Genomic DNA, 21,894 nt, shown 5'->3' on the forward strand with positions numbered 1-21,894 from the left:
TATTTATTTTTTTACTACTTTAGCCTATAACGATATTAAAGGCGGTGTCAGCGTACACGACGATAGCAAACAATTCCATTAGTTCGGTATGCCATTTGGGGATCAAGGCGGCTAGTTATTTGCGATAGGTATAGTGATAAATAACCGCACAACTCACTGCGTAGTCTTTGGTTGGTCGTTTCTCGCCTTCTACTAGTTTCTCACCTTCTCTAGTATTATATACTACACTACTGTTGAGTAAAAAACAACATCGTTTTAATTTTAATAAATTCGTGCAAACCGCAAATCAACCAATAAAACATTTCAAACACGCAATTAGGTACTCATTCGGAAGATATGAGTTCAGACGCATTTTTTCTAATTTTATCTTTTTGTTTTTTAATAATATTATTATATAATTCCATGGTGTCACTGTACTGTTCGATCACAGTATACGCATGTGCTAATAATACTTTAACTCAAAATATCCTTTATCTTTCATAAGAAAAACTACTATTTTTTATAAAATTATAATATGATTGAGTAAAACACACTTAAATGATTTTAATTTCATTGGTAGGTATATTTTATATTATATTGTTAATTTGCTTAAATATATTTTTTATTTTGACTATCTATATTGAGTCAACAATAGATTCTAGTATATTTTTCTTAGTTTTTTTTTTTTAGTTTACTAACTAATTTTACTAGATTCTAGTATATTATCTACCCATATATTAATGAAGTAATTAAATAAATAAATCAATTATTCAATAAAATAAATAAATTCAATTTTATATATTGTATTTAGTATATTCGTTAGATTTCGAATACCATTTCTCATGATATAACATAAAAAGGCCACCTTTGTGAATAAAATTATATTGATGCGGTACCGATAGGCAATTAAAATATTGAAATATTGTAACTACCTATTATATGGTTTGCATCACGGGCACTTAGATTTTAGGTTTTTTTAAATGAATTTATTCGAACTATAAAATAATATACATTCCAATCCCTTACCGAAAATAAAATATTTTATACAATCAGATTTAATATTAGAATTTATATATATTATAAGTTATAATCGTATACCTATTTCATCAGTAGAAAATATTTTAATGATTTCATCACTTTTAATGGACAAAGTATCTACATTAAAATTCCATTATTTATTAAGACAATAATATATTGGTGCCTTGATTGTATTGATTTATTTTTTTTAAGCATGGGTGGTGTTATATAATACAATATTAGTAATGTACTACCTAATGTATTAATCACGTCATTGCGTTATGTTTCATGTGGTAAATAAGCTCATACTTCTCACAAAACTATACTATTGTGGTTCAGCGAAGAGGAAGTTAGTCAAGGTGATCCGTAGCAATATTTACATTAGTTGTCGGAAAGTACTTTTCTAAACATCCTGTCAATGCGTTTTTCGCATCGATCGCTCGGTAAAGTTCATCATGGTATTAATAATATATCCGATAATATTAATACTGATAGAAGATCAAAACCGAAGAGTGTGTAGTTTTTAGAGAGAAGTTGAAACTATTAAATACTTAGAAAATCTTATCTATAAAATTAATATTTCTATATCCTTTTCAAGCCGATGTATATGATTTTTTTTAAAATATAAGGTATACTTGACAACTACACAGGGTGATTCACCAAACATAATTCTCACTCATTTATTTCTTCAAAATTCCAGCTTTTCAAAATATGATGTTTAGAATTTTTCAAATCTTTGAGATTTTTTGTATTACTTAAGAAGTGTTCTATTGGGATGAATTTCTTTTTAAGGACTATTATCTTAAAAATAAACATTTAAATAATCGGCAAACGTCATTTAAGTTTTGATTAAAATATGTCATCATTTTCTAATTAATTATTCGCAAAATAATGTATCATTATAAAACAGAGGTTTGTATCTCCCGGACACTCCTTATTAAGAAGTCCTTCAGTAGGCTTAAGTAATTCAAAAAATTTCAAAAATTATAATTTAATTGAATTCATTATTAAAGGAAAAATAAGGGTGAATATATTTAGTGACTCGCCCTGTATACAGTGATATTTATCGATGTGTTTGTTAATATATTATATGTTTTGTGCGTCACACACTCGCATATTCCCGTTTGAACACCTACTTTTTTCTTCAAATCGATAATCAATTATCTGATTTGACACACGATATACGAATACGACGATCATATAATATTATATTTTATAGATGTGTTTATAAACTACGGGAATTGACCACACCCTATTTAGTTTTTACCTCGTTTGCCAATACAGTTACATAGATAATATTATATTATTATTTAATATTTATATATAAGTATATATTTTAAGTCTGTATCTAAATGTCTCCTATAGACTAGGAAACATTTTACGTACAATATGTATGATAAATATATAATATATTTTGATATGATTATAGTAGCAAGTAATATTTTACACGGATTTTCAAACAATAACATTTTGTAAAATCAACAAAAACAAAATAAATATTGTTATCGTATTCAAGACTAATAATATTATAGTCTATACCAGCGGTTCTCAACCTGTGGTATGCGTACCACCGGTGGTACGTGGCAAGCTCATAGGTGGTACGCGAAGAAAGTCTCCCTTTATAAAAAACATATACGTATACATTATTAATAACCAAAAAAATAAAAAAAAGCAAAATAATGGTCAGGTGTTACGTAAAAATTTTCAAACTATGTAGGTGGTACGTGAATACAAAAAGGTTGAGAATCACTGGTCTATACAATATTATAATATATTTAGTAGGTATAGTACGTATAGTATCGACGTAATGTCATAGTATTATATACCTATGTGCAAAAAATAATAATTCTGTGGAGTATATTTATATTGTATTTTATTATAAAAAACGATGATAAATACATCTATGATTGTTGTAAATCTTGATGTTGTGTCGAGTGGGGGTTAGTTGATCGGAACTAAATACAATTCGTAGATAACCACAACAGAATGCGATAATTTTTATATAAACGGAGTGTCAGAGTATATTATATTATAATTGAATTGTTTGCAACATTTTTGGGATCATGCAGATTTAACCGTTTGATTGCTAACTTTTCGAGGAAAAGCGCTCTTATTTTTGGTCATTCGGTGGACAGCAATATACCGCGAGTTGTACATTGGGATTTAAAATTTTTCTTAGAACTATTTTAAAAATAGATTATGAAGGACAGTATTAAAATATTATATACCAGTGATTCCCAAACTATATAATCTTAAATATATTATATATTATCTATGATAGGTTATCGGAAACTCACAAATAACCATGATAATATGTAATTTATGATAGTAGATAGTTAATAGTTATTACTGTAGTTCAGTCCACATAATTGTCTACTAAAAATTCGTGTACTAATTATTTACAAACTGTATACACAATATGAATAGGTAACACTGCAAATTCCATAAACATTTCTACTAATTTTTTTTTATTTTAATTATATTTTTGATCATTTATTTATCTGTAAATTTTATGCAGATATAGTTTGATAAGTAAAACAGCTAATTTATATTGTAATTGTAAGTAAGAAATTTATTACCTAATTATAATATGTTTAATACCATTTAACGTGTTGGCGGTATGATAAGATACCATTCAGTGTTAACCAGTGACAAGTACTCCAACGTAAAACGTTTTATATTAATTATTACTTATGAGTTATGTTTGTATGTGATACAATAAGGATTTTTTTTTAATTGGATTTTGTATACGGCCCTGTATGTTTACTCGAACAAGTCTTTGATTCATTAATATAACGTTTTTTGGAAGTACGTCAATTGTGCCAGAAATCACAGGTAAGGGGAAAAAATATATGATTCAAAGAGGTTAATTATCAATTGCGCCAGACGGCACTGAGGTACAAAAAAAATTATAAATTTTCTGCATCTGCGATACTGAAATTGCAAAATAATATTTTACATTTTTACGGTTTTTGAAATCACAATTTATTTTATATGTTATTACTTATTAACATAGACTTAATAATTTCGAGGAAGTAATGCGCAAGCGGTCCCCACAGCGTCGTCGATTAAAAACCGAAAAAAATGACTTAATAATTCAATTTTCAACAAGTATTTTTTTACGGTTTTTGATAGTGATTTACCTATAATGTTAATTTATACATTTATCATATACTTTTTTGTCTATTTAATTAAAATAAAATATCTAAAAATATTATAGTATCTATTTTATATCATATTTTCCTGGCGTAAAAAATGTATACCTTTTTAGTTTGTAATAAATCCGCCGGGTGCCGGCGCAAAATAGATTTAAGGTAGTTAAGAAAAATTGGCGCAATTGACGAACACCAAGTTTTTTATAGGATTTCTTGGAAGTGTAATAGAAGATTACACTAATTGAGAGAATTTGAATGGTTTGGGGAGATGTGTGGCTCATTTACTTCATCTTAGTGGCTTGACTTACAAGTTACAGTCTAGTGTTAAACTGTAAAGAAATACGGAGGATGACGTATTGATATTTTCATAATTTTGTGTATAGGTTTTTAGTAGCAGTTCGTAATGTTAGATGATGTCTATATGACTATATGTTTATATAACTATATAAATAGTAATTAGTAACTTAAATTTAATGGTTTTTTGATTTTAAATTTAGTTTTTAAAATTTCCCGATGATTCAACGGAAACAAAATTTTATGATAGGTTATCTACCTATAATTAATATTGTAGTGTAATAATATTAAAGAAACGCGATAACGATGTTAGTGTCTAGATGTATATTATAATATACTTACACAATCACGGGTGACGGATATATTAATATAATATTGATATACTACAGTTTTAATGTACTATGTAAGTGTCTCGTACAGATAGAGATAGAGAGGGAGATAGAGTGAAAGAATGTGTGAGAGAGACAGATACACCCGAAGACGAAACGTTATCATCTGCGCGTAGTGTGTGTGTGTGTGCAATGTGTACACTGTTTTATCATTATTATTACCATCATCATAAATAATAGACGAACGATGTTCAGTGTGACAACGACAATAAGCGTTGCGTGTGTGTGTCGGAGACGCCTCGTGAGTCGTAACGGCTGTGCCGAGCAGTCAATCGCGGACGAGTCGTACTGCAGTGTGTGTACGCTTGGAAACCTTTTTTGATTTTTCCGCTAACCGTTATTTTTCCATTCGCCACAATTACTTTTTCGCATCAGTTTATTCTGTTGATATTTGTTCTTAAAATTTTTAAAATTTTTATGATATAATATAATTTAAACGCAATCGTTTGTTAATATAATTCGTTGTTTTCCGTATAGTGTAACCATCTGTTCGATAGTGTCAATATAATATAGAGATACGACTCAAACAGAAGAATCGACGGCCGTGATTTCAAGAGTACGCGCGTATAGTAATTAGTAATATCATTTTAATCGGAGCCGAGTTCTATAAAACAATTATCTTTTTAAATCAATAATCCCATAAATTTAAAACACTAAACATTTTTTCAATTTACCATACCTAACTTGAGTACTTGACACAGTTGTGTGACAATAATATCACTGTTGAGTAAGCAAATATCTATAATAATTTTAGTTTTGCCACACTTGCTTTTTTGAAACGAATAACAATTTAACTTTTTTGTAGAACTCGATTCGATATGTATTTTTGTGTAGTAACCTTATGAAAAAAAAAATAGATCCACTGCCGTATTATAATAATATTTTGCGCTACCTGCAGGCCAATAATTCCACCGACGCCACCTGGTTATATGTAAATGTTATACATTTTAATATTGCCTGTACTATGTCCTACTCAATTTAATTATTACAGTAAAAGTGTATAGTACTTATAACGTGTGTCGTACAGTGTTTTTCAAATCGTATTCTTGTTTGGCGGCCACTTGCGACAGTTTTCGATTAGCGTGCAGAGCGCGGGCGCGTGATGTGTGGCGTTCAATCACATTACGATTATTGTTATACGTCTTATTATTCAGTCGGTTGGTCGAGTATTTTTTGCCGTGAAAAACTGAAAACACTGAAAACCGTTGTATTCAGTCGCACGCGTATATTGAGTGTGTTGCAACGCCGCGACGTGATATCTCGATAAGCTGCATTATTGCCTGTATACGCCGAGCGCCGACGTTATTTCGAAATTTTTAATTTTTTTTACTTTATACATTGTCATGGATCTCCACTAAATCGTAGTAAATAATATCGTTTTCAATACTTCGCCACGACCGGTGGACTTATATTTTACGCCGCAGGAGTCCATTTACTCATTTATATGTCTGAACTGCAGGCCGTATACTCGTATTCCGGTGGTCGTTATAATTATTAAAATAATTATTACCCATTATTATTACTATTATTCAACAGTGTGATACACGTACATGATATGTCGTTATATTAATGCAATAATAACATTATTAGCGATAATGTGATGTAGTTACATATTCATTTATTATATATATATATTATGATATTTTGGTAAAATAAAAAAAAATAACTTGCCAGGGTAAATAAACGCAGGTCCGGACCTTGACCGGATTACACGCTAGTTTTTTTTCTATACTCGGTCGTGGCTCGAGAAAGGATTTTCATGTATTTGCCCGAATATTGAGTAGGTATTTTCCAACCGGCACCATGTTGCTGTGTATCGCTGCGATTGTATATGATAATATAATATATAATATTATGTATATACGTATAATATGAAATACGAACTCGTTTCACATTATCCATCGACAGCTAACGCTCCCCTGTGGACTGTGGTAATAAAGTCTCGTCTATCGAATGTCTTATACTCGTCACTTGAAAAAAAAACATGTAATCACTCTTTTCGAAACTAGAACAATACGCCACAATGCTTAAAAGATAACTGTTTTATATTGGAACTTTAAAAATATCAGAATCCATTACTATTTGAATATCTATAATAATGTATATTACTCCTTATTAAGTACAAAAGATATTATACATTTTTTATTTTGTATTTTTAATACTCTTTCTAATATAATATTGCCTACATGATCTCGGAATATTTGAGCTGCTTATAAACTATTTGACAATCGAATACATCATAGCAAATATTCATTCAATAGAACCAACTTTGTGTGATTTTCTTTAATATTAAAGTAAATTGACCTATATCAAACTTAGGTTAGGTTAGGTTTAACTACGTATGAGTTCTACTAAACTCAAATCAACAAATGCGTTCTCTTATAATAGCTTTACAAATTATAGTCGAAATTTTATTATAGCATTATACCATATATATTTTAGCATTTGGTACCACCCACCTGCTTAATATTTGGTTAATAACGTTTTGGCATTGTAAGACAACTATATAGGTTTTGACACGGTGTAGGCAAAACATCGATGTGTAATATGATAATTATTATTACAACACGTTATTCCGACTGGATATTTTCATAAACATAAATTAATTGTGCACTATTATTACTATTATGCCGCTGTTATATCATTACATATTATTTGAATAGTTAACTATTGGCTATTACCTACGTTTTAAAAAATATTTTTCTATATCATTATGTGTACTTCTTAGTTCTTTGTATTAATTATACACTTAGACATTTACAGTTAAGTGTCGTGATAACCCAAATCTCAATAATTCAAAAAACTTCAAAATTTGAATTTTTTGTAGTCCCTCGAAGTATCTATGAGTTGTATTTGATGTACCTATATAACTTGAAAAGTACTTAATTCAAAATTGTATTTATTCCCTTTGAGATTCGAGTTATGGAGACTCGAATGTTATGTAAAAGTTATTATCAAGTGCAATGTGTATATGTAGTTTATTTTTTTTAACGATAATCATATTATCTTCATGGTGGGTGTCACGTAAACTATTATTATATATTATTTGTATTTACGAGAGATTACGATGAGTATTTATTGGTTTCTATAAAGTCTAAACTGTAATATGTATATACGACCGGTCAATATTAAATTTGTAAATATGTATGTATAGTCTGTATAAATAGTAAATGAAATTTATACGAATGTGTACAACCAACGTCATCGTAAAACATGATTAAAAATTAATTGTTTCAAATGAATAAAAAATCGGGATGGTGATCCGGTAAGTTTTAAAATGTTTTAACACTAGAAAAAAAATGAATATACTATTATTCGACTATTATTATTATTATATATATTATAAAAATAATTCTGGTCGAATATTTCATTAAATTTTTTATTTTTACTCAAGAACACGTAAGCAATATAAATAAGAATCGTGTTACTATTTTTACAAATGATGATTGTGGTGAAAATGACGAATAAATTTTAGGACATATCTATCATAAAAAAACTAAACACTCAAGTCACCGCTTTTGCTTCGTGTTTTACAGTAGCGGTGATTTGGTTATTAATATTCGTCGTTTATCATTTTGTACGAGTGCGGGCGCACAACTACATCAAATCAGACAAGTGTTTAGGGTATACGATACACACAAATACACAACACACATGTGATAATTTAATGTCGTGTTTTGATGATTTGCGACAAGCAATCAATTAACAATCTGAGATGAGAGCCTGTCGCCGCCGAATGCAATAACGATAAATTTGTCTGTTCAGTGACGTCGCCACCTCTGTTTAATAATATTACTATCATCATTGTCACTACACCGTTTTCATTAATACGAGTATATCCTAATCGTGTCGTCGACGACGTACTCATAAAACAATAATAATAATATTATGAGGTCGTGCCTCGCACAAGTCCCGTCGACTTTTTTTCTGAATCCCCGCGGCGGAAATTGTTGGACTGCATTGGGAGATGGTCTAAACTATTTCGACAATTTCCCGTACAACAGACAAATGGTATTTTGTTTATTCTCTCTTACATTGTGTGTGTATAATAACAGGAAATCGTTTTATCGTTGAGTCTCTTTGCTGCGTTTCCATAATAATTATCGTATTCACAGCGATGGCGCGACGATACGCTAACTGGTCTGCAATTAGGTATTTGTCATTTTCAGTGTACGAGTATAATAATTTAATATAATAGTATTGGACGTGTTTTTGTCTTGCGACCGTATTAGGTAAACAGAGTGATTCGTCAAGCACGGTCACCCTAATTTTGTTCTCTTATAACGCGGTTATTTAAAATCTGATTCTGAAATATATTTAGATGTGTTATGTGTGTATTATACTAACTTCTGTTTTTCAAATGATACCCCCCTCTCTCTCTTTTAACAATAAATTATACATCGGATATTTTTTCTGAAAATGTTGATATGTTAAAATCAAAATTCAAACTAGTAGTTTTTGAGTTATTTAACTTTGTGTATCTATATTAAAAATAATAGGTTCATGGTAATGGATTTGAAAGATACGGTGGCTATTGGTGCTACGGTAATTTGAGAATTTTAGTATTTTTTTTTTTTTTAATTCGTATCTGACATTAAATCTATTATATATTTTTATAAACCAGTTTTGAAGACTATTAAGGATAATCCCTTGATATAAACATTTTAATAACTAAAAAAATACTTGTTCGAATTTTTAATTAGGTATGTATATAATTTTTTAAAAAAGTATTCACTAAAATTTGAATATTTAGCATGCGTATTCATTTATAATGTTAAATGAAGTTTCTGAAAAAAATCATAAATGTATATTTATAAGACGTTTATTAGGTACACATAAATGCACCACTTAACCATTTATGATTAATATATTGTATACATAGCTCGGTTTTCCTTTTTATGCTTTTATACACCAACTGTAGTTGTACTTTATATTTTAGACATGCTCTTAATAATTCAGTCCAATGACAAAATGACGACAGTATTAAATTATAATATTTCAATTTTAAGTTATAATTTTATAAAATAGGAACTGAGAAGTTAGCACGCTCGTAAAATGTGCCTTCTCCTTTAGGAAATTAATGTATTGTTTTTTATTTTATAAAAGTTCGTCTGAAAACGTTCGGAAACGCATATTATTTGTTTTTTCTATCCCAATAACGAGATGCTTATTTATACGTTTGTCGAGTTTTATCTCGAGATACTGTTGCCGAAGCCTTAAATAGAGGTGGTGGCGTAGTTGTGCTGCGTTTTGAGTTAGATAATTTCCCGCAGGACCGGTGCCGAAGGATATGCTAGACCTAAAAGCTCACTGTTGTCCACTTTACAGCGGACTGGACTCGCCACTAATCCCTTGGCCGGGGCTCAAGTTCGCGTGCGTCCGAATACTTGAACTTTACGGCAAAGTCTTTGGGCAGGAAGAGCTTTGCGAACTTATTATTAGGTAATTCGGCTGGAACCCATATATTACACACTCACATAATATTATATCATATTTATGAGTATGCGGTTGACCCATACTCATACATTGTATGTCGTACGCCATCTGAAAAATTGGTATTTATGCGTAAGAACTGTGGCCTTTGCGACTGGGTTGCCCGTTTTGAGTTTTTAGCATTTTATGTTTCTTTCCGAAAAGCCTATATATAGATATATCGTTGTAGGTCATCATATATATATATAAGTATATAAAATATTAATAAGCTTTAAAATCGTTTGACTGTTCGGGAAAAAAATTTAAATAACTCAAAACGGTGTATTTGTCACAAAAGGTCTTGTTTTTTTTTTTTGTTGTAAAAAGTAAAATTTCCCAAACGGCCTACGACATAATGTAATATATTATTATAAATCAACAATCGGTAAGAAAAACAGCATGTACGTTAGTGAACAGTTGACTCACACGAACGACACACGCGGTTTACCGGCGATTTTTTATTCCCTAAATGTAAATGTTTTTATCACGTTTTAGGAAAACATGTGGTAGCTGTAAATGCACGAAAGACTCGCACGATGTGCTGCACGAGGAGTGGGTTAATGTACGCGACCGGCTTGGTTTCAAGCCTGTGCAAGACCCGGACAAGAGAGTGTCGAAAGAGAGGTCTTACAGCCAAGGGTACTCATGGGTTCCTCCTGGGTTGCCTAGTCACAAGGTAAATAATATTACATTACAATATTGTTAGAGTTATTATTTTCTGTGTGTGCGATCGTATGTTAGAAGATTTTTATATTCATTCAATAATAGTCGTTAATTTAATTGTTATGTTATTTTACAGGTAGAGAAATACTTTAACAGTTTACCGTCAAACAAAGTTCCTAAACTGGGCACTTCTGGCGAGAAGTACAGAGACAAGCAGGTGGTCGTGCAACTACCGAAACAAGACTTAGCCTTGACTTATTGTAAACACGTGGAACAAAGGCATCATCAGAGTTACGAAGACTTCATAAATGCTAGAAACGAGATAGCGTTAGACATCGGATATGCTAGAGAATGTACTTACCACGTGGTTAGTTGATTTATGATAAAACGTATATATATATATATATGATTTATATTGTAATAATATATTAAATGTTTATGTATTTATAAGAAATCATAAGTTTTGGAATTGTATCTTAATCTTAACTCTTAATTATGGTATTATTTAATATTGTTTTGTAAAATATGGTAATTTAATTTATTCAAAGAATACTACATATAGGCACACGTATACGTTAAAATTGCTATTGCAGGCCTTTATTTTAAACACTGTTTTTATATTAAATTACGGAATATAATACAGCGAGATTTGTTTGCTCTGCCTAGAGTCATTAATTTTGAAAGCAATTATTATTACTCATTTTTTAATATTACATTAATAGGTAACTTTATAAAATATTCATAGTGATTTACTTATCTTATATTTTTTTATAGATAACTTTCATCTACTTATCCTCATTTATGTTTTATAACTATTATTTTTAATCTTGAACCAACTTAATGTGGATTAATTTAAGCCATAGTTTATAAATCATTATAACTTAACGATGTACATAAAGTTCAATTTAAATCTATAGGATGAAATCTGATACTATTATAGTTTAAAGTATAACAATTTTTTTAAAAGTTTTTTTTTGTTTAATGGTATTTAAATTTTGAGAATTCACAAATTATTTAAAATTTAAAATTATTTGTTATTACATTGATATTAATTGTTATGAATTTAAATTATCCGTCACCTTCGCGATCAAAATTGATTTTATGTATACTTACAATGATTTATTGAATTTAAACTGACTAAGTAAGAAGTGAGTGTTTTGTTTTTTTATAATTTGTTATTAAAATAATGACAGTCAGTTGCCATTCACAAAGCACATCAATATAAGGGATTTTAAATTTTAGTATTAAGTCTTATCATATTTACAATCAAGCAATAAAATTTATAATATCGTTTCAAAATTTAATTGGCTACCTATATTGTTCTCATACTAACTTAATCTAAAAACTGTAACTATTTATACCTATGTTATAAAAATTAAATTTTAATTTATTAGAATTCCGATTTATGTTTAGGAATGTCCGAAATGTAAGAAAAATGTTGAACCAGGTGAAATAGGAGTATTCGCGTCTAAATTTGGCGATACAGTTTTATGGCATCCGACGTGTTTCACTTGTACCGAATGCCAAGAGCTACTTGTCGACTTAACTTATTGTCTATACGAAGATCATTTGTATTGTGAACGTCACTATGCGCAACAATTCAAACCAAGGTGTTCGGCTTGTGATGAGGTAAGAATTATAATCTAATATAATATATATTATAGTATAACAATAACACAATAAATTATATTTGTTAGCGTTAAAGTATGAAATGTTGCGATTTCGTGAAATATCTACCTACTTAAAAGCTTAAACACTAACCAAATAAAGATGATAAACATTATAATGCGATTATTAGATAATTCCCCGTGATTGTTCACTTATTTTGTGTACATTTGATGTATTGGTAGGATAAAATAAGATTTCTACGGCGTGTGAATTAGTTGGTGTGTTCATTATCGATAACAGGTACAATGATTAAATTGATTGTTTTTTTTTTTTTTTTAATACTAATAAATAATAACAACAATGAAATACAGTTAGATAGTTCTTCATTACTTTTGCATTGACACGTATTAAAATAGCTTTACAATTATACGAAAACAAATTGACATTACAAAAGCTTGTCACTTCCAAGCCATTGGCTGTGCTTGAGTAAGAGTTCATAGCAATATTAAATTAATAATATAAAGTTGTACAATATAAATATGATATTAAGCATTTACCGTGTATTTTGCTATAATCATAATTAATATGTACACATGTCGTCTCTATAAAATTTGTGTCCTCAATAATATTATATTTAAAAATGGTGTATTGTATAATTTTAAATGTCATCAACATACATCTTGTAGTAATAATTAGTAGGTAGGTAGTAGCCAGTAGGAACTCTTCGTTAAAAATGTAGGTAGTTAATAAATTAACTTAATTTTCAAAATATTGTATACAATTTATATTGTGCAGACATTGTTATAGGTAAGGTATTTTTATATAATATTTATACTTTAATTTCATAACATAACATAATATAGTAAATTCTAGATTGTCTACGGAATTGGTTGGCGTGGCAACCGTAGATGATCCGAAATAAGACCAAGTAGGCAAACAATTAATATAAAAATGCTTTTACAATTATTACATTACCTATTATTATTTGTACAGATACATACTACATAATATGTAGTGTTTTTATTGTGAGCATAGCTTCATATATGTAATTTGTATGTATACCTAATAGTTCGATAATTTGGTTTTGTGGAGAACTGTGTATTACCGAGTTTACTTAGTTTACTTATTTAATTAGATATTTGTTATAAATGGAAAGTAATAAATATTTTGTATTTATAATATAGTAAAATAATTGTTCTTGGAAGAATTTTAATCTTAGTATATATACATAGGTAGTAATTATACTTATTAAGTATATTTCTTTATAATAACCGTTTAGATATTTTTTCTTTTATAAATTCATGTTTTTTTTGATATAATGATATAACATGACTGCCTATATCATTTGAAAAAACGAACAAATCATTATATTTGTTAAACATTATTTTGTGTTAGGTTCAATTTATGTTGTTAAATACATAGATAATCACAATTAAACAATTTATTTTCGAGTCTTTTGAAACTGATTTTGTTACGATACGTCTTGCAATAGAATTTTTCATATTTTGCGAAATTTTTAAAAAACTGCAAAATTAAATCATAAAAACATCTGCATTTCAAAATAAACATATTACAAATCATTTGAAGTTAATTCATTATATTTATATTAAATAATATACATCCCCGCGGATTTAATGTATGTAACAAATTCAAAGGGATATATTCTTGTACGTATATATTTGTTACGACAATATTAATTCGATAAATATTTAAAACACTAAGTATATTATAATAATATTTTTAATATATTTTAGATACTTTTACATATTTCATTTAAACGAGTATTAATTTAATAACACGTTATTTCAAATTCAAATTATCTACAAAAATCATTATTTAATGAATATAATATATAGCTTAGGGCTTAGATAATAAATATTATATTAGTCATCAGACCAACAACTTAATTTTTATTTTTTCTATTCAAATTAAAAAGTATTCATTTTAAAAGGAACTATAATATCTACACTGAATATAAGAACATAATTTTTATTTTTAACAAATTTCGATTGTTTATATTATTAAAGATGTGTTTTACTTGGACGGGGTGGAGTTCACATGTTTTCGATCACTGGAGTTAAATCAACTATACCCTATATATATAGAATAATTAATGATGAAATGAGAATGCTTAGAATGGGTAGTGAAGTCAAATAAATAAACATTTAAACCCCTGATCTCCCAAAATTGTGTTGGTTGTAATTAGGCAGTTTTTAATTTTAGAGTCATGTGTCCAGTCGACCGTCAATGGTCTTTGGACTTGTGCCATCGGGTCAGCGGATCACCTTATCAGTTAACTACATATTGGTTGATTTGGTATTGTACCTAAGTTACTGCCTAGTCTTCTCCCTCGAATCAACCATTCCACTAAGCAGTACGCTTGTGTGTAACATATTATTACTGATTGACAGTTTTATTAATAATAATTGTTAAATCAGATATTAAATGAGAATAAAATAATATGTTTTACGTGAACTCTGGCGCTATCTGTTGTTGAATTTTTAAGCAGTCTGAGCGAACGTTGCTCGCCAATAGGTTGTGCTCGACGATTCACGGCTTGCCAGCCAATTCTACTCACTTAAAATGTGTGTTATATAATACTATTATTACTTGTAGGTATATGGTTAAGTTATTAAAATGCTTAACAGTAAGTTAACATATCAATATTGGTAGAGGTCCAAATTTTTTATATACAGCCGTAATTACAGTATTGCCCTTAAATCAATTGATGAAAACAATTCAATGAATAGGTGCTTCAGGTACCTACAGCATTCGTATATAGTTACCCGTGGCGATTATAGGATGTCCTTGAATATTTTCAATATTGGGACTCGTAGCCAAATTGGAAAATGTATATTTAAATCACGAATCGACAAGTTCAAGCTGTTTTTTAGTTCTTTCAAACTAATGGGATAGTTTTTTGTGGTTTATTAAGCACTTACAGTTTAGGTATATTTTAAATATGATTTTATACTTCCGTGCACACAATTATTAAGTGTTAAGCCTGTATTAAAGAGTATTTTAAAAACACATTTAAATTTTCTTCATCTGAATATTTTTTTATTAAAGAAGGCATCATAGATTTATAAGCCACGATGGGAATATTGATATATTAGGAACTTCCATAAATGAATTAAAAAACTACTATTTTAATAATAACTTATAATTTATTTAACTAAAATATTTTTTACTATAAGGTTTATTATTTTCTATTTTCTGTGTATAATTGTTATGAAAAATATTTATCAAAAACATTGTTGATAATACATTTTTAAAGTAATACATTTTTTTTAAAAATTTGTATAGAGCATCGGGTCTCATTAAAAATATATAAGACTAATCACGAGTCTGACCAACAATGAAATCATGACATCTACCTATATGCTCAAAAATTTAAGCTAAATGCGATTATATCGACAAGTTAGGTTATGTTAGGTTAGTGCTTATCAACTGTTGTTTCGCGGAGTCAAAAGTTCAGTGAACCAACGCTAAAGATTTCATGAAGAATTCAGGAAAAATAGATTGGTGAACAACATTTTCTATTTGAACTACGATTCGAAAGATGAATAAGATCTGGCCCTTTTTTCGTTGAGATGTAAAAAATCAGAATTCCGTAAAATATTTAAGTGTTTGAAAATGTTCAATGACTACAATATGTTAGGAAACACTGCGATAAGGTACCTATATTCATATTATGTATTGGTCAACGACTCGCCGTCAATTGCAGCGACGCATATAGTCTGTAATAACCGTCTCAATACTCGTGTCGCGTTACTTTCGCCTGACATTTTGTAAACCCAATTCAAATTATACGGAACGTATACGTTTTTGTTTCGTACGTGTGTAGTGACTGGCGGACGTAAAATTGCAGTGACAAAAATCCATAGTAATAGTGAGAGAGCCAAAGAATTAAAGACAGAGAGAGAGAGAGAGAGAGAGAGTATGTACATCAATTGTGGATAAGCTTTATATCAATTAACCTTGCATTATGGTGTGCTGTTTGTCGACATTATTAAGATTTTCGAAAGCGTTAAAAAATAATTGATTTTGAACATTACAGAATTACTCATTCAGTTGCTACTATGTAGTACCTATATAGTTTTAACTAATAGTTAGGTATCTCAAAATCTATTCATCAAAATAGTCAATGACGGCTAGACATTTTTAATTCATATTGTAGTCTAAAACTCAATTCGGTTATATTATGAAAAAACCATTTAAGTAATAAAATGAGGTACCTAATAATGCAATATTTCATTTTATATTATGTCAAAACGTCCGGTTAATCATCTGTATGCTAAATATTTTATTTTTTAATTATGTATGTAATAATAATGTGTTTCTATTAGATGAAATAATTCTCTCTTGATTGTATAGGTAATAATAATAAATTGACATTTCCATGTGGGTAGTCGCCGTTGGGTCACTGTTTATAAGGATATATGCTTAGTAAAATGAATACTTTTGTGCCACATTTATTACACAATATCATCATGATTTTAATTATTTTGGACTTGAAAAAATTATTATTTATTATTTGATTAATAATTAAAAATTTGTTTTTTTTGCGTCCTCGGAAGTATATTCAATTACGATATTCTAATGAATAAATTGATTTTCAGGGTTTTAGAAACTGGTTTATTGTTAATTTTTTTTTTATAACCCGGTTTTGTTATAATTAATAGTTTATTTTGTTCAAGCCTACAATAAGCTTAGATTTTATACTTTTTTTTATATCTATATATTGATTAATAATTATAGATTGTTTGTTATAGAAATTTTCCGTGGTATTGTAAAATGATCTTAAGTCATACTCATTGGTTGTATAATTTTTAAATAAAAAATTTTAGTTAATTAAGATCACGTGTTGAGCTTTAAAATCCAGTGTTTGGAAAGAACACGCCTGTGAACATCACCCGTTAATTTGTTTCTTTAATATTGGAAAATTAATACTTAATATAATTTATTAATATATTTGTATCGTTTTAAATTCATTTTTTCTATGGATAATCAGTTTTGGATTTCATATTAATTATTTGTGGACGAATTGGTGGTTCCCGAGTCAATAATTAGAGTGACGTATCAATTGATTCTCGAACTTTAACCTAATACTTAATAGTGTTACCACTAGAATACCACGAGGAGGTTTGCTAAAGTTTCCCAAAATTTTTTTTTTGTTATTAAATATCTTATATTATTATGTGCTTATTTTTCCTAATTTCTGCTGTTAATATATTCATAGTAAAATTAATTGACTCATACCTACATAGGTACTTGAGTACTTCCCTAGAGTACATAGGCACTTTATTTCCTTAGATTCAATTAACCGATCTAGATTTAGGTACAGAGTCAATTTGTAGGATGCATGTAACTTAGCTCTAAAATTGCTCTCAAAAAGTGGTAAAAATCGATTTATGTAAATATAATCTATTAATCTATAGTTGCAGTTTTTTGTTTTATAAATTTATTATTATACTATATAGTTTCGTAATCATTATGCAACTACGAAAATGAAAAGGCATCGACTTAGGGCCACCAACACTTGTAAAATACTTTGAATTATTATTGGTTGATAATAAAATATTAAAAACCTTAATAAACACTCGTGTAACGATTTCTTGGAAAAACACATTGCACTACGGTTTGGTAATTGTCATCTATCATAATAATATGTCAATAAGTAGACGAGTGCGTGATGTACTAACGAAACAAAACGAACCGTCATCACAAGAGATGTTTGTTTATTAATTACCACAATCGTGCGTACACGCATACACACACACACGGTAGTTGGTCGTGCAACCGATCATTGCCAAGACATAGACATAATTCTATACGCGTGACGTGACATTTGAACGCCGAAATGTACGAGATTAGAGGTAATTCACGTCTCAGCATTGTATAAATCACATTTTAATCCAAGTCACGGGGCGCCAGATGATCAGACTGGACCACATAATATGCAACTTCTATTGCCCGAGTGGCGGTGCCGGCGACGGCGTGGCGTTGGCCTTGGCTAGGCTGAGACACTGTAAATAAAACTTGCACACGGCGTAAACATATAATTGTAACGAAATTTTATCGTGTCCAAAGACCAAAATGTCGTCACATAATTATAAACTGTCTTTCGGCTCTAAAACAAAACATTTTTTTCGATTAATTCTTTATATCTGTACTAGTATGCGTTGCTCACATAATAAAATAGAACACTATTATTCGAATTTTTTTTATGAATTTATAAATATTTACTATAATATGTGTGCGATGTTTTACATGAAAATTTACCTACCTATAATCATTTTAATAATAAAATTGGAATCTTGGCTTCATACATAATTTAAAACAGTAAATCTTAATAATTACAGAACGTGTTAGAAGAGGTAATAAAATTTATGATTTTATTGACCGATATAAATTTTCTAGAATTGTCATAACAAATCTGATTATCATATGAATTATGGATTAATGCGTATGAATTTAGTTGTGACGCGTGACGTCGTCGTTTACAGGTTCAAATAATTGTTAGCAATAAATTGGACGGCTTCCGGTAAAAAAGGATTAAGTCAATTGTTTTCCCTCTTTTGATTATTTTAGAAGAAAATACTATGTTTCACGCATATTTTATCTGTCTATTACAAAAATATAAACGGTTGATTTATTATTTCTCTCATCTCAGAAAGGACACTAAATCCGCATTTATTATCTCTATCTTATAAACATACATCAGGGACAATAATTCAGCAGAACAAATTTTGTGTTGTGTTAACTTCAGTATTTAAAGTAAATAAATTGGTTAAACTAATTAACTTATTGGTTCTGCTAAACGCCAATTTGCTAAGCACTGTACTATGTAAGAAAATGAAAACTCGTCTGCTGCGAGCTGTGGCTTCCTCTTAAAATTAGCTGTGTGAAGAATAAAAAATCAATTTATAATATTACAGAAATCAGGCATTTCTAACTCAGTTTTTTGAAAAGTAGTGATTTTTAACTTATTTGTTTTTACCGACATATCGTCCAATTTATTCGGACAGCGTAATAATACACATAGACGTGCGGGCGATCGATATAATTTATTTACTTGAGATTTTTCTGTGTTAAATACTTTATTCGCGCAAGAGCATTATTATCGTAATAAAATAATTGGCTATAATATGTGAATTGGCCATGTGCTTCAGACTGTTGCCAATCTCTGTTTCTGAATTTATACGCCAAGGGGAGATTTGCAAAGTCAAGCGTATGTGCGTTATCATAGTCATCAAAATATAGTATAATATATATGCGCAGGAATTTAATGGAACGAAATACAAACGGATATTTAAAGACTCGCCGTTACGCGTCTAGATCAATGCCTTTGGCACCCTTGATCGTAGACCATTAGTGTTCCAAGTGCACGCCCGCGCAATCATTTGTTGGACTCGTGACGACCACTGCAGATATGCTCCAATTAACGGTGGGCTGCGAGTATATTATTGTTTATCATAATAGTGCGCTAAGGATTAATACATTAGTATACTATGTCGTAATGCATACCTAAAGGCGCAAACATGTATACGTTTTAAATTAAATCATCTATCTTTACTTTGCGTAGGTATTACATGAATACGAGGATACAATTAAAACTTGTCGTTGAATATTATGGTATCCAATTTATTGAGGGCTAAAATTCACTGTCCCATACTAGTATGCATTAAATGATGCATACAATTTTTGAAATTTTGTATTTTCACGAAAAGGTTAAAATAATATTTTTTCGACTCTGAATAATATAAGTATATAACATGTAACATTAGGTTAGGTTAGGTTAGGTCTGTATTATAGCTCTGGTCAAATTTAATAAACGTCTCGTTGATTTTGAGGTAGATATATGTGTTTTGGGTGGTTCATATGATTAAACCAATAAAATCTGTTTTGTACACGATCGATTTATAATGTCACTTAAAATATAACGGAACCTGTAGATTATCAATAGTAATACAAGCTTTAGTAAGAAGCGAATTAATAGAATATATTATATATGTTTGTAAGTCTGTGACATTAAGTTCGATTATGAGGGACTTTAGAGTGCGTTTGAGACATATTACGTTTATTTGGTCTTTTTCGTTCCCGTTTAAGTTGACCATAGACAGGTTTTTTTTTTATCTCGTTGCACAGCCATTTTGTTCGATGGATTTGCAGAAAATCAACGCTCTCTGTCTGTTGTACGATGAACATTGCATGACATTGACAAATAAATATACTCTCTTCCAATACCTATTCGGACATATGGTATATACATCTTAAAATATTCAAATATCGTTTTATAATAATTATAGGTATGTTCAACGCCATATTATGTCCATATGATATTTACATCGTTCATTGTGACGCCTTAGCTGCAGAAAATATTAAGTAGTATAGCTATGCAATGTATTTTAAATTTATTATAGAGTAAAAAATATTATACTTAATATGGAGCTATGTATACATAACGAGTCGCATGATGTATATCTATTGTGTAAGGACCATACACGTACATAACTATGGACTAGAATAACGAGTATTAGGTACGTTTGTTTTCACTATTATCATTATTAACATATGTTTGACTAAAATTAAAAAGGACAATTTCGTTTTGATATGTATATCTATATATTTCAACGATAATAATTTTGAGGTTAGTAATTAATAACTAATCGGAAGGTTAGGTTTTAACTGTTTATTTTATTAGTCCTCCATAGCACGTCGTGGACGTTACGATATAATGACATTTCTTTCACGGTGTCTACACATTACTGTTAAAAGTCTGTAATACGCTTCGTACAGTAATAAATCGAATAATAGGTGACAGTATAATTCAACTTATTTGACTATTTTATGCAATTTAAATTATCACGCCTTTTTAAAATATATAATAATATGGTGTAATTTTAAGAGACCAACATTGAGTTTAAATCGCATTCAAGGATAAAATGATAATATCCATTTGTACAGTAAAACGCGTTTTATACAATCAAAAACTAATATTATGATAATTTATACACACCAAACTTAAAGGTATTGAACTTATAGAACATATTAATAGCTTCGTAAATATGTCGTTATAATATCTTCTTAATAATTAAGTTATTATTATTGAGATTAAAAAATATGAATTTCGAAAGTACCTTTTTTCTGTATTAGATGCAAGGTGTATAAAATATTCAATATTCTTAATATGTACTTAAATCATCATAAACAATTCGTTATAATAATATGTATATCATTTTAATAATACTTTCAATAAATTTTTATTTTACTTAAATATTTAGATAAGTTTTACCTTTTTTCATCGTTTAATT

The 21,894-nt window shown here is 29.1% G+C and overlaps 1 protein-coding gene across 4 annotated transcripts in view; it reads left to right on the forward strand.

Annotated features, from left to right (window-relative positions):
• The window catches only part of LOC114125128 (four and a half LIM domains protein 2), a 95,804-nt gene that overhangs the window by 44,449 nt on the left and 29,461 nt on the right, over positions 1-21,894 (forward strand). For 2 of the 4 annotated variants that reach the window (XM_050204604.1, XM_050204605.1), the window contains exons 3-5: positions 10,802-10,982; positions 11,106-11,336; positions 12,383-12,598. In XM_050204604.1, the coding sequence (XP_050060561.1) occupies positions 10,802-10,982; positions 11,106-11,336; positions 12,383-12,598 (628 nt within the window). Of the gene's footprint in view, positions 1-5,092; positions 5,391-10,107; positions 10,277-10,801; positions 10,983-11,105; positions 11,337-12,382; positions 12,599-21,894 lie in introns of those variants that run through there. The other 2 variants (XM_050204603.1, XM_050204602.1) reach the window with 2 other exon arrangements.

The sequence above is a fragment of the Aphis gossypii genome, chromosome 3 (assembly GCF_020184175.1).
Source record: "Aphis gossypii isolate Hap1 chromosome 3, ASM2018417v2, whole genome shotgun sequence".
NCBI lineage: Eukaryota > Metazoa > Arthropoda > Insecta > Hemiptera > Aphididae > Aphis > Aphis gossypii.